The following is a 15,117-nucleotide window of genomic DNA, read 5'->3' on the forward strand; positions in this document are numbered from 1 at the left end:
AATATTTCTCAAGCAAATATGCTTTCACCTGGTCTCTCATTTAGTGTATTTTGTCAAGATACCCAAAAGACAAACAGTTTTCTCATGTTTACAGATGATGAAGTCAAAGGGTGAGTAGGAAAATCCTTAAAATCACAGTGATTAACTATGGATGTTGGACCTTAGCCTCAAGTTTGCCCAATTCCAAAACTCACGGTCTTTTCATACTCCATTTTTTGGTAATTGGTAAGTTACCCTCCTAGTTTTAAACCTGACAGGTTTCCAATTAATTTTTTTTAATTTGAAGTTAAAATCTTTACATTTTGCTAGCTAGGAACAAAATGTATGTAACTAAATGAAAATAGGGTTTTAAATGGTTTCATCCTAGAAATCAGATGTTAAACTTTATAAATGCTTATCTCAGATGCAGATTCTTTTGCAATTTAGAGTTTGTTTAACAAGTAAAGGCTCCTCAAATGAAGTAGGAATTTATTGTTAAGGATACCTTCTTATTTTGTTCTGAACCAGTGGTGGTGAACCTACTGCACATGTGCCGCAGCAGGCTGTTATCATTGAACGCTCTCAAGGGTTCGTCATCACTGCTTTGAACTCTTCAAGGGCAGATTCCTTTCATATGTCTTTGTTTCCACAGTCCCTACCCCAGTGCCTGGTATTTAATAAATGTTTATGAAATTGTGTGGAATTAATAAATTAAAGATTGACTCACATGAGCAATTTTATTTCCTTAAAATGAAGAGTCAGAAAATAAGCTCCAGCTCTCCTGCTGTGTGGCCCGTCTTGCATTTCATTCTGGTTGTCAGTAGGTATTCTCACTCTTGGTTTACTACCACCCCTGCCAACACACAGTTCTTCTGCGCATGCGTTTTTTAGAAGGGACCCAGGGTTTTCCCTTTTAAAATAAGATAGATCTAGTGATGCCTCTGTGTAGTTTATCCATGTAAATGAAATGATTATATCATTTTTTCTGTTACTGATTGATTTTTATGAAATTTGAAAGGCATCTTTAGTAATTTATAGATTGTATACTGTACATGAAATTAACTTTGGTTTTGAAGAGGAGTACTTCAGAGCTCTCTAAGAATTTAAAACTGGGTTATGAGAGGCTTATGTAATTGCTAATCTGTAGGGGGTTTTTGTTTTTTGTTTTTTGAGGCAGGGTCTTTCTATGTAGTTCAGGCTGGCCTTAAACTCAACTATGTAGCCCAGGCTGGCATCAAATTGACAGCAGTCCTGCCTCAGCCTCCCAAATGCTGGGATTATAGGCAAGTGCCATAATCAGAAAAGCCATTATTTTCCTTAAAAACTCATAATCGACAATCACAAGGAAGGCACTTTAGATTTGGTGTTTGCAGTTACTTATTGTACATATGAGTGAATCTGTATGTATAATATGTTCCCATATAGGGAGTTGCTAATTTAAATGTGGTTAATTTTCAAGATAGGGTCTTCTGGAATAGCTATTGGTGGTAGAAAAAGACAGCTTGTTACTGCTGTTAGATAAGGCAGCCACCATAGTGTATCCTGTTTCTGGTACCCAAGAATTCCATTGATTTTATTATTCAGATAGGCGGCTTATTGTTTCATGATACAGGTGTGTGGGGGGAGTTCTTAATAACATCTGGAATCCTAGTAATGATGAGAGCTATATAAATCCCAAGGCTTAGAAAATTGAGAGATCTGCAATCGGTCAGGGAAAACAGCCACAGTTACAGATACTATAAAAAAGGAACTAAAATTGCCCCAGGTAGGAGCGCGTGAACACCCTTAGTTTGTGGATCATTTCAGCCTATGAAATGGAACTGAATGTTCCCAAATCTATCAGACCAGTGTTGTCACTAGTTGAGGATTTCAGAGTTGATATTTGTTTGAAATACTTTTTCATTTTTACTTGGTGACCATGATAGAAAGTTCCCTGAAGTGTAGTTTTGTAGATGTAAACTTTGTGAGCTGCTTATGTAGAAATGGGAGAGATACGAAGGAAAGAAGAGGGAAGGAGAAGAACTGGCATGAAAATAGACAAGATGGTAATATTGGAAAGTGGAAAAAAAATTTTACTTTCCTGATATATATCTACCCCTAAGTCCACTTGCCTTCCTGAGATTTCTTACCTTTCTCTATTCACTGTCTCCTACCCAGCCCCCATGGACATACACATACACAGAAAGATTAGAAGAGGCAGCACCGAAGTGACAAAACAGCACAGAAGAAAGGAAACCCAAGAGTAAGGAAACCTGATTTGGCATTAGCTGTCTAACAAGTTGCTTAAGACTTCAGAAGATTACATTTTGATAAATTAGAAATTTAATCAGCTAAAAGACAGCTTTTGTTTTGATTTTCTGCCACAAATCTTTGGAAAGCTTACAATTTGAGTTTTAGAACATAAATGGTCTCTTTTTCCAACTGCATTTTTCTGATTTTTTTTTTTTTTTCTTTTGTACTGGGGATCAAACTCCAGTCCTTGTGCTTGCGAGGCAGGCGGCAGAACCGCTGAGCCAGATCCCCAGCCCTTTCTGATCATTTTTAACATGGCTTTTGCTTTTTTTCTTTTCTTTTTAGATAGGGTCTCTCACTGTGTAGTTCAGGCAGGTCACAGATTCACTATGTAGCCCAGACTGGTTTCAAACTCATGGCAGTCCTCCTGCCTCAGCCTCCTGAGTACTAGGATTACAGGCGTCCGCCACCACACACTGATCATTTAATAAATGCAAATTAAGTCACTTATAGAAACCTTGAACATTGATTGTTTTCTTACCTGTAGCTGCACTATGAGTCTGGTAGAGGTGCAAGAACTGGAAATAAAGCTTTGAAACTAGTACATGATATATTGATTTTATTGTGTTGAATATGAGAGGAATGCACAAGTGGAAAATGATAGAGTTCAAAAAGAAGGTTATTTGTGGATACTTGGGCACTATTCAAATGCCTCAGTCTGTATCCAATTGTGTTGACAGGAGAAATGTTTACTTAAATGATTCTGAAACTTAAAAGCTTGATTTTGGGGGCCGGGGATTTAGCTCAGTGGTTTCGCCGCCTGCTGCGCAAGCATAAGGACCAGAGTTTGATCCCCGGTACCCCCCCCCAAAAAAAAGCTTGATTTGGGGATCACAGAATTGATTCTACCCGTGAGCACTTCTAAGCACAATCTATCATTTGGGGAATGTTAGGAAAGCAGAGATAGCCTTTTCAGGTTGTGGCAATGATTGATAAAACTTCTTAATCTCAGAATAGTGGAGCCCCTAAATTATAGAATTAGAAACAACATTAGAAATCATTAACATTCACTTGTGTGTATCATCCATGCTGCTCTTGTGCTACAGTGGAAGAGTTATGTAGTTGCAGTAGAGGATATATGACCCAGCATGCTTAAAATATTTTCTCCCTGGCCCTTTACAAAAAAAAGTTTGCTGACTCTTGAACACCCGTATGTCAAACCTATCATTTTACAAATGTAGAAATAAGACTTGAGATAGCGAAAAGATCTGAGACTACATAGCTAGTTGGTAGTCATAGTACAAATACAGTTCAGATGTCCTTTCACCTGCCTTTATTCTGTTGTCCTTGTTAAAAAGCCTGATACCTGGGTGAGATCAGAATATTTGTGGTACAGAATTTTGTTTATAGTTCATTATTTTTTTATCACAAAACACTGTTACTTAGGTCAGTCCATCAAGTCTTAGATAATACTGTTATATAAAAACAACCTTGTTAGTGTCCATCGGGGGTAGAATTTGATTCATATACTGTCTCCTGAGTGTAAATCTGGCTTGATCTGCCAGCCAGCTTGATAACATGATGCTTTCTTGTTGCCCATGTAGCCAAATGGACGGACTGTTGAAGTGGCTGAGGATGAAGTTGTTCGAACTCCTCGAAGTGTGACCGCAAAGCAGCTGCGGGAGGCAGACAAAAAAAATGAAAAGGTAAGTTTGTAAAGAGAGTGGCATAAAAATATGATGCTATTCTGTTTCACAAGAAACAGAATATATATATATATTTATATATATAAATATATATATATATATATATATATATAAATATTCAAAGGAAAATTTGAATTGATAATAGTGGCTGAGTGGTGAAAGTTTTAAGTAAGTTGCTTTTTGGTTTTTTAGAGGAAGCATGTATCACCAAGTATTAAACATGGGTGTGCTATTAGTAACTATTCAAATGCCAAAAGCAAATTATTTATGACTTGGACATCTTTTGTATGAGTAAGGTTCCAGGTTTTTATACATAACTTACCTCCATTCAAAAGTAGAACTATGTTACCTTTGTTGATACCTGTAGTGTTAAGACTATAGCAGAATTATCCATTACTATTAAATGTTTTGGGTTTGTTTGTTTGTTTTTTCCTGTACCGGGGATCAAACTCAGGACCTTGGACTTGTGAGGCAGGCCTGGCACCACTAAATCCCAAGCCCCTGATTGCTATTAAATGTTAAAATAAATTTCTGTTGTGATGGAGACCTAATTACTTACTTATTAGGCAGTTTTGGACTTTTACATACAAAAGAAAAATTCTGTACTCAGGTCATTATTAAACAGTTTGGATGAGCACTTTGTTTTAGATGTGAATTTTCCCAAATAACACAATCTATTATATCCCATAAATAATATTTTTTTGTTTTTTTAATTTTCCAATTGCTGTTATAATTGATCTATTTTTAAATTTTAATTTGGCAAAATAAACAAATTTTTGAGGTTTTTTTGTACTGGGGATTGAAATCAGGACCTTCCCACTGAACTACATCCCCAGCCCTCTTATTTTTTATTTTGAGAGTCTCTCTGAGTTGCTCAGGCTGGTTTCAGATTTACAGTCCTGCTGCCTCAGCTTCCCAGGGTGCTAGGACTACAGGTCAGCATCACTTGCCACTTAAATTCAACTTCGGTTCCTTCTACTGTGAGAGAGTCTTTTGTTGAATTCTCTTTTTTGAACATTGAATTACCACCATCCAGTTTTTTATTTTTCATTCTGGGTATATAAAACCTCTTTGAGGGGTTTACCAGAGAGGGTAAGTGGTTTCTAGAAACTAGAGCATACTCCCACCCTACGGAATAGTGGTATAAAATGGCTGCTACGGTTTTTTAATGCTTGTAGTTTTGAAATGTCTTTGAAGAACTGATAAGATCAGTCCTCCCCTTGTGACCCAGTGAAATTGATCTAGAGCCAAGACAACTGCAGGTGGAATGGCTTAAAATGAAGGATAGCTGTAGGAAAGAATTAAACTTATGTATGACTTTGCCTTTGGCAGAAAAGTAAATAATAAATGACTTGTTTCAACAAATAAGCATGTAATTTAAGGACTGTAAGTTTATAAATAGACAATATTCCTAATATAGATTAACATGTCTCCCATTTATTTCCTGTTCCTAAGCTTTTTCTCTTAGCATTTTAAACTTAATCCATCTTCTACTCTGTGAATTATCCTGAAAATCTTGTAGTTGGAATAACTAATGAACTATCATTTACCTCTGATTAATATATATATGGATTGGGTATAATGTGATACAGAATTAAAGCTTATAATCATTGTTCTGAAATTTCTTAAAGTGGAAAATAATTATAATAGTTGATGTTTATTAAATATAATACAGTAAGGCAGCATGCAAAGTGAGGAGTATACCTATGTCTAGTAGGGACACTCACTGAGCACCTTGGTAGGTATATTTTTAAGACTTTATAGACATTGTTAAAAAGTAACAAACATTTATCCTCACAGCAGCTCTGAGGTGGCATCATACCTCTTTTATACATGACAAACCTGAGCCCTAAGTACTTAAACTATGTCAGTTCTAAACCAGACCCATCTGGTTTCAAAGTTTGTATTTTTACTCCCCTATAGTATTTCTAATACTCAGAAACTACAAGGCAGATAGTAACATTCCCATTTACAGATGAGGGCTCCAAAGCCTAGAGCTAAAGGAGCTTTGTGATTTCATACAATTTTTGAACTAAGATTTGAAACCAAGACTACCTTTCAGCTGCTGTTGGTTTTCAGTATAGAGCTTCTACTTTTGGTTTGTTGCCTGTTTGATTTGGCTTACTGACCGATAATAAATGCCACAATTCATGGCTAGTGTTCTTTCTTGCTATCTTGCATGTTGAACTTAGGCCTTTAACTTGGTTCAGCCAAAGTAACCCATTTCAGTTATTTTGTTATGCTGAGACCTACCAGCTGGGCATGATGGTGCACATCTGTAGTCACGGCATTGGGAGGCTGAGGCATGAGGATCACAGGTTCAAGGCCAGCGTGGACTATGTAAGGAGACCCTGTCTCAAAAAAGACAAAAAAGAAACATATCTTAAATCTACTTAAGCATCTTTGTATATCTTATCATATGTTTGTTTTCCTCTCAAGCCACATCCTAGGCACTTTGAAAAGCATGATTTTTTTTGCCCAGAGAATAATTGCATCTTAAGCTGTGATACTAATTACCTTGCCCTGTCATTTGAGTAAGCCTTAGAGATAAAACTTTGTCTAGAAACTATATGCTAAGAGCTAGTGTTCTCAGGTCTAGAAAGCAGGTTTTTGGGTCTTTTCCATTGTTTTCTAGGTCTTTATCTGGATGTGAATGTTGGTGCTTCGTTGATGCTAGTTTCCAGTAGAGGACACACAGGGCCATTAGGAAGGCAGAGTGCACTCAGCCAGTAGATGTGTTGTGCCCAGATCGCGAAGTCCCCAAAGACCACCAGGGAGCCGATTCCGATGTAAACACATGAGGGTCGTTTATTCAAGCTCGAGCAGGGGCACTCAACCGTCACCGACACAGCGGATCAGGATTGAGAGCCCCGAATTCCAAATCAGCAGGGTTTTTATTGTGGCTACCGCAAGGTTTGGGGATGTTCCATTTAGCAGTTACATGATTGGTTGATATTTAGCAAGCATGGGGGGTTGAGGGGTGGCTACATGTAGAGTTTATGGGAAAAAGGAACAATCAGCACATTGACAGAATGTTCTATAGATAATGGGCCCGGGAGCATCTGTTTTCTGGGCAGACAGAGGATTGAGTTAGGAGCTGTGTCTTTTTTTTTATCTGTTGTCCCACAGCAAGGACATTTTATCATTTTATGGGCACAAAGGAGACTAGGGGAATAGTTGACTTCAGTGAAGTGGAATTTATGTCAAGGCCACTTTACTGTCTTATTCCAAGTGGAGTTATTTAGGTCTCACAGATGCTGATAGGAATAAAGAGAAATGCAAGATGTTCTTACCTTTAGAGAATGACAGTCTGGGTAGGGAAAGGCAAACAGAGAAGCTGTCTGGGTAACATAAGGTAGTAAGTACAAGATATTCAGAAGACAAAGTTTATCCTTCTTGGATAGCTAGAAAAGGTTGATCTAATTGGACACATAAGTATAGGATGGTAATTCAGTAAGTAGAAGTGGCAAGGTCAGATTTGGAAGGGAGAGAAACTGATAGCAGATAAAACAAATGAACATACTCAGGCACACCAAGGAGAAAGCCCTAGTCAAGTTTGATTGGCCACGGTAGGGTGGCCACTTAGGCATGTTCAGCTGGTAACAATATTTATGGTCAACCACTTACCAGTCCGGTTATTTAAATACAAGATGACCAAAATTGCATATTTTTTCGTTAGTTTTTATAAGGTAATATAACAGCAAATGACAGTTTTTATCAAATATATTCAGTAATTTTTCTGTGTGTGGTATATCTTAAAACATTCAATACACAACACAGCGTTAAAATCTGGACAGTAATACCTAGTCTCTTTCTGAATTCTTTTCGTATTATTGTCTTTGAACAGCACACTTTACACTGTCATGCTGGCCTTTCCCTTTTTTTGTGTGGGTGGGGTAATTTCAATAAAATATCTACCAACTGAACGTAATGGTGAAGACGTTGATGATGGGCATCCTGGGTGGCGTTTTGTTATCATGTATTTTTCAGTTATTTGGTATGTTAGGCCTGATCTAAACTGTAAATGACTTTTTGAATCTCTTTGTTTTGAATAAATAACAGCCAGGTCCCATATTGTTTGGTCCAGAAGGTGCATAAATATTTTATGCGCTTTTAGATTGCGGGATAGCTTGTTACATGTTGTCAACTCTGTCAACACCACCCATAGAATTACCCACTAGAATTACCCATAGAATTGGCCACTATTAATTTTTTTAGTTTCCCTTCTTCCTTCCAGTTCTATCATTTCTGTATTATAAATAGTTAACAATAAGTTGTCTTTTTTGGTCTTTCCATTTTATAACACAGATTTTTCCTCTCTGATATGACAACATTTTTTCCTTTTTTAGTTTTTTCTTTGGCAGATCTGTTGGCATTTCCTTCCTATTCAGTCTGCCAAATGTGTCCCTTTTGTTTTGTTTTATTTTGTTTGTTTTTTGAAACAAAGTCTGGCTTTGTAGTTCCGGCTGACCTTGAACTTACTATGTAGCCCAGGCTGGCTTCAAACTTGCTGGGATCCTCCTGCCTCGGCCTTGTGAGTGCTGGATTCACAGGCATGCGCCACCATGCCCAGCCCAGACATGTCATTTTGTACTGTCAAAGTATCACAGAGTTCTGGAGAAGTATAAAAATTATATCTAATGCACTTACAGTAAGAGTTTTTATAGATAGTATTGGTCATCATGGAATCATTGGATATTTTGCAGACATTTTCTCAAGACTAGGGCCAGGGATTTAGCTCAGTGGTTCTGGCACCTGCCACGCAAGCACAGGGTCCTGAGTTCGATCCCCGGTACCAAAAGAAAAAAGCAAACAAGAATAAAGTGGATCTGTCTATGTCAAGAATAACATTGAGGGCTGGGGATTTAGCTCAGTGGTTCCGGTGCCTGCCTTGCAAGCACAAGGTCCCTAGTTCGATCCCCGGTACCAAAAAAAAAAAAGAATAACGCTGAGTAGGGGTCAGGGATTTAGCTCAGTGGTTCTGCCACCTGCCTCGAAAGTACAAGGTCCTGAGTTCAATCCCCAGTACCAAAAATAAATAAATAAATAAAATAACACTGAGAAGTATTTGTTGAAAATGGTTTATTGCTGAGTAAAAATTAGAAATTTGGAATATTTGTATCTACTACTGTGAGCTGGACAACTTCCTAGTACTTAAAGAATTTCTGATGGCATCAGTTGTGATACTAACAAATGTGATTTTTTTTTAAAAAAGAATACTGTATGATGAAATGTCCAAACTACCATAGTCATTGTATTCTTTACTGCCATCCACTTAAAATATTAAAAAAAAAAAAAACTAGTTTCACTTAAGAGTCCTTAAGTAAAAAGAGTGTTTCATCATGTATGTATCTGTACATTTTGGAAGCTCTGCATGACTCAGTGAGCTAATATTTTCAAGTTGAACAGTGCCAGCATGTTATGAAATCATGCATAAAATATTCAAAGTACAAGATAAGTGGGTTTTAATGTCTTAAAGGATGAAAAGTTCATGCAGCTCTAGATTCCATCCTGCAATGCAGCAACCTTTAAGAAATACCAATTGATGGGCCAGGAATTTTGCCCAGTGGTTCCAGCTCCTGCTTTGCAAGCGCAAGGTCCCGAGTTCGATCTCTGGTACCAAAAAAAAAACCAGGCTGGGGATTTAGCTAAGTGGTTCTGGCGCCTGCCTCGAAAGCTCAAGGTCCTGAATTCAATCCCCGGTACCAAAAAAAAAAAAAAAAAAACACCAGTTGATGAGTTTTGTTGTAGTATTTTTTCCTTCGTGCAGCCTGTGGTACTAGTCTGATTGCCCATTTCTTGCTCTTTCTAACTGTAGCCATATTGTTTGATCTTTTCTTTTTGTTTTCTTATTCTGAGGTAGACCAAAAAATTGACTTACATGTACAGTTTTAATATATTTATAGAGTTACACAGCCATAACCACAGTCTAATTTTAGGACATTTTCTTTCCCAAAAAGAAATCTCGGGTGTACCCATTCAGGGTCACTCACCACTCCCTCTCATCCACTGCTGTGGCAGTCACTGATCTCTGGGGTGATATCAAGGAATGATACCTGCAGTCGCCTGGAGCATTACTGAAGTACTCCTCCCTTTTCAGATTGTATCTTTGTGTGGGCTGGGAATGTAGTTTATGGCCGGGTAGTGGCCCTGCCTGCATGAAGCCCTAGTTTTGATCCCCACCACCACAAAAAGAAGTAAGTGTACATGTGTGTGTACGCACAGAGCTGGATTTTCTTCACGTGCTTCAGTCAAAACAACATGTCACAATAAACTCAGCATAAAAGCAAATAATCCAGCTATTTTAAGCCAGACATTAAACATTTGTAAAATGTAAATTATGCCCCTCTTTTTGCAAATTTATTTTTTGCTTTGGAAAATATAATTATTAATATAGGTATAGTAATATATGTAATTAGTTTATTGTGATTACTTTGAAATGCATTAATATACCTAGATAAAATTTTAGTTTACATGTAGAATATGATAGATATAACTAAGCCACATAAGCAACAGCTATTTGACATCCTCAATACATAGCAAGAGTCTAAAAAAAATCTTGTAATCAAAAAGTTTGAGAATTGCTGCTCCAGGAGTGATTAACGGCTAAAAGGCCAAACACAGTGTCATTCCAAGGCAGTGTATATTAAAGTGTCAGCTTGAGCACCTCAGCATAACCAAATACATGCGTGCTCAGAGCGCTTACATGTATTTGTGTCCTACCTTCCATAGTACATCATAGAAACTATAATTTCAAACCATGGCCAATTCTGGCTCTCCAATATGTTTCTAAATAAAGTTTTATTGGAACATAGTCACTCATCATTGATTCTCTGTGGCTGTTTTTGCACCACAGAAGCAGAGTTGGGTAGTTGTGACAGAGGCTTTATAGTTTTCAAAGCCTAAAGTATTTGCTGCCATGGTCTTTCTTTCCTAACTCCTGTTTTTTAAATCTTTTTATGTTTTAATTTAATTTTATTTTTTCCAGTACCGGGGATCGAACTCAGGACCTTGCACTTGCAAGGCAGGCTCAGTGCCACTGAGCTAAATCCCCAGCTACTAACTCCTTTTTATATTCCTGTTGTAGTCTTTACATTTATTAAAGGTAGGAAAAGAAATGCTGTGTAGGGCGAGTGTGGGCCCATTAAAGTAGGAAAAGAAAAACCCTCTGCAGAGTGAGAGCAGGCTCAGGCCACTGGAAGAGAGCACAGTGGCCTATATAGTCTGTTTGAAAATGTTTTGTTGTCTGGAGTGCTTTGAATCTGGGCAGATTCTCTGGGTCTTAGTCTCTTGACCTTTTGGGTGCCATCAAGTCTGTAGCTTCTTGATATCTTGGGTCCCTATCCATGATACTAGTTTTCCAGATTCCCTTTAAGACAAATCATGGTATTTTCTGTAAGAAAGAGTGACTCATCAGAGGAACCTCATTTCTGCTCCCTCGAGTTTTTGCCTAAATTCCAAACCAGTGGGGGAACTGAGACCAGTCCATCATTTTTCTACTCAACTGTGGTTTTACCAAACAAGAAGTAGCAAGAGGGAGCACAGTGAAATGGTCAGTTTGTTTTTAAACATGCTAAGACAGATATGAAAATTAGATCTCAAGGTGAAATTAATTTGTTTGAGAATTATCTGGGAAAGAGTTAAAGGGTAGATAAAAGAATCTTAAGAAAGAGTCTTGTAAATTTTTAAGATTGTAAGTTGATAGCCAAACGGCTTGTGCAGTGTACCATGTGGTGTGGGAGGTAGATCAGATATACAAATATAGGGCTGGGGAGATTTAGCTCAGTGGTTTCACCACCTGCTGCGCAAGCACAAGGACCCGAGTTCGATCCCCAGTACCAAAAAATGTGTGTGTGTGTGTGTGTGTGTGTGTGTGTATGCACAAATATAATAGCTGAGATTTTGAGATGGAGGTGGAGTGAGAGGTACCCAAAGCAGTATGTGATGCAGTTAGATTCTCCCTGCACTTCCCCCTCTCCGTTTTCTTCCATTCTGGAAACTATCAGAATAGTACATAGTGGGAAAATCTTGAATCTAGTTTAAAGGACACCTCCACCTCAAAGAGGGAAAGGGCCCAGGATTTAGCTCAGTGGTGCCGCTACCTGCCTTGCAAGCGTAAGGTCCCAAGTTCGATCCCCAGTACCAAAAAAAAGAGTGGGAAATCAGTTGCAAACCTTTCTACTTTTAAAAATATTTATTTCATTCAGGCATGGCAGTGCAGACCTGTAATCCCAGCTACTCAGGAGGCTGTGAGGCAGGAGGGGCGCAAGTTAAGGCTGCCTGGGCAACTTGACAGCTCAGTAAAACCCTATCTCAAAAGTTTAAAAAGGGGAGGGAATGGGGATGTAGCTCAGTACAGAGACTCTGAGTTCAATCTCTAGTGCTGCAGAAAATAAAAATATAAAAATAAATTTGTGCCGTTTTTCACTAACTCATCCTGACATTGTCACGAAGTTACTAAAATTGAGAACTGCTAGTATAAACAAAGCAGAAAAATATAGCTGTGTGTCCCTTGGACCAGCTAACCATCCCCGCAACTTGTTTTATGTTTAAGTGTGAAAAACTGCCAAAATGTGGAGCAATAGAAAACAGATTTACCATATTTGGGCAGAAGGTGGATGGAATTGACTCTAAAGCAGTGATTTACAGACTTTTCAAATGCTAGTTGCTATAAGTTTTTAAAATAAACTTCACTGCTCAATAGGTTTAATTTTGTTAAGTATATTTTAATAGTGCTGTCACAGTTACAATGAAAGGAATTTTGACAATAAAATTTAAAAGAATAAAAATATCAGAAAATGGGATACTTTTTTTGTCATGTTAGTGAAAAATCTTGGACAATCTGATCTGCAGGTGAAAGCATCATAGTAACCAAGCATTCCTCTTTTTTATGCTTCCCTTACCACTCCTGGCGTGACCAACAGAGTTACTAAGTGTTTGCTGAGCTTTAAATAATAGAGATGGCAATTCAACAAGTTTTTATTAAGGAACACTACTTTTCAGAATACAGAGTAATAAATTAAATGAGAATTGCGAACCTGACCACGTAATGTGTATCGAATAAAGTGCAAAATAAAGGTATCGCCTAAAACTTATACGATCCCTCTTGTGATTTTTTTTTTTTTTGGTATCAAGGATCAAACTCGGGACCTTGCACTTAAGATTCTTGTGATAATTTTGATAATACACAAATATACTCTTAAAGTTGATCTTTTTGGCAGTGAATTGGGTGCTAACTGCCTCTCTTTATGCTTTACTTTTTCTTTTTCTTTTCTTTTTTCCCCAGTGCTAGAGATCAAATCCAGCAGCACTCCCCCACTGAACTACATTTCCAGTCCACTTTTTTTCATTTAATTTAGTGACAGAGTCTTGCTAAATTGCCCCAGCTAGCCTTGAACTTTTGGTCCTCCTCCCTCAGCCTCCTGTGTAGCTGGGATTACTGGCATGTGCCACAGTGTCTAGTGATGCTTTGCAGTTGTTTAGAATAGCAAAATCTACTAAGAGGGCAGTTAACCATTAGACCTACTTTCGCTGCCAACTTGTACCCTTCGTCTCTGATAAATGGTACCCACTTACTCTTCGAATGTTAGCCAATAGAAATATTCATGTTAGGGCTAGGGATGTAGCCTGGGATGTAGTTCTGGCCCAGCATGCAAAAGGCCCTGACTTCAATCCCCCGCACCACAAAGGAAGAAGAAGGGAAGAGAGGGAGGAAAGAGATATTCACGTGGTTGGGCATGGCGGTACACGGCTGTAGTCCCAGAACATAGCACACTGAGGCAGGAGGATCGTGGGTTCTAAGCCAGCCTGTATGAGAATGCAAGAAGAGAGAGAAAAAGAAAGTTATTGTGGCATGCAGTAGCGCAAGGTCGATCCCTGGTACCCCCCCACCCCAAAAAGAGTGCATTCTGAAAGTTTTATAGTATTGTGTGATTTTGTTACTGATGATTGCTCAATGGATGTGACTATTCTGCTGTATCGGCACAACCTTGGAAGCAGTATTCTTTAAAATAATAATAATAATGTACCGGCCCAGATTCTGGAGCATAAATATCTGAGATCCAGTCCAAGCTCCCACACTTAATAATTCTGTGATCTCGGAGTTGATTAGAAGTCATCTGTGCTCCCCTTTTCTTATCTACAAAGTAGAGAGAATAGCATCTACCTAAGATTAAGAATTAAATACGTTAATTACAAAGAGCTATGTAAGTGATTGGTACAAACCAGTTTAATAAACATTTTGGGAAAAACAACAAGCTTTAATCCACTATTTATTTGTTTTGGGGGCTTTGCTTTTGGTTTTTGTTTTAGTTTGTCGAAGTTTTGGTTTTTTGAAAGAGTCTCAAGATGTAGTCCAGTCCGGCCTTCAGCTTACTATGTAGCCCAGACCAGCGTCAAACTTGTGATATTTGTAGCTCTGCCTCCCTCTTAGGTACTGAACCTAGGCCCTTCATATTGAGCTACGTTTCCAGCCCTTTTAAAAAAATTTTGATAATGAGTCTCACTAAACCTCTGAGCTCCCCAGGCTGAGTTTGAACTCTCGGTCCTCCTGCCTCAGCCTCCCCAAGTGTTGAGATCACAGGTGTGTTCCACAACACCCAGCACACTTAGAAAGTAATAATAGATTTGATGATGATTTATCAGAAGCGTTTTTATTAGAATGAATCAAAAGAATGGAACCACTTGCTGTTCAAGGTACAAATATTATTTAAGTCCCAAGCCACTGAAAACCTATCATGTAGTGTGTATTCATTTGTCAGTTTAACTGTGTGTACACTCATATACATGTGCATACATGTACTTACATATGTAACATAAATATGGACACAAATTTATTCTAGTAAGACTTACAGTCTGAATTTTTATAACATCTGTATTGTATACATGAAGTGAGATAGGGTATAATATATAATTTTAATAGAAGCCAGTAGAAAAAGATACAAAGATTTTTTAGACACTTCTGCTGTGTTAAATGATGCTTATTTTAAGTAATACCAAAGGTTTTTGTCTGAGTCCTGCTAAATTCTAATTCTGTACAGACTTCCTCAACAGTTGGTTTCTTAATCTTGCATATCAGTGCTAATCATGGAACATTCAAACAAGCAGAGATTCTCTTCAGAGTATAATGAAATTCTTACTCTTGCTTTCAAGAAGTTCATGTTATTGTTACAAGAAGTGAAATCTTGCACACATAGAAAGT

At 37.9% G+C, this 15,117-nt stretch overlaps 1 protein-coding gene across 4 annotated transcripts in view; it reads left to right on the forward strand.

The window, feature by feature from the left end:
- Mtdh (metadherin) overlaps positions 1 to 15,117 on the forward strand; it is a 61,710-nt gene that overhangs the window by 9,205 nt on the left and 37,388 nt on the right. For all 4 annotated transcript variants that reach the window (XM_013074142.3, XM_013074143.3, XM_004850147.4 and 1 more), the window contains exon 2: positions 3,816 to 3,917. In XM_013074142.3, the coding sequence (XP_012929596.2) occupies positions 3,816 to 3,917 (102 nt within the window). The remainder of the gene's footprint in view (positions 1 to 3,815; positions 3,918 to 15,117) is intronic.

Source organism: Heterocephalus glaber, unplaced genomic scaffold, assembly GCF_053883595.1.
Source record: "Heterocephalus glaber isolate CG9 unplaced genomic scaffold, H.glaber_assembly_v1.0 deba00001555, whole genome shotgun sequence".
Taxonomy (NCBI): Eukaryota; Metazoa; Chordata; class Mammalia; order Rodentia; family Bathyergidae; genus Heterocephalus; species Heterocephalus glaber.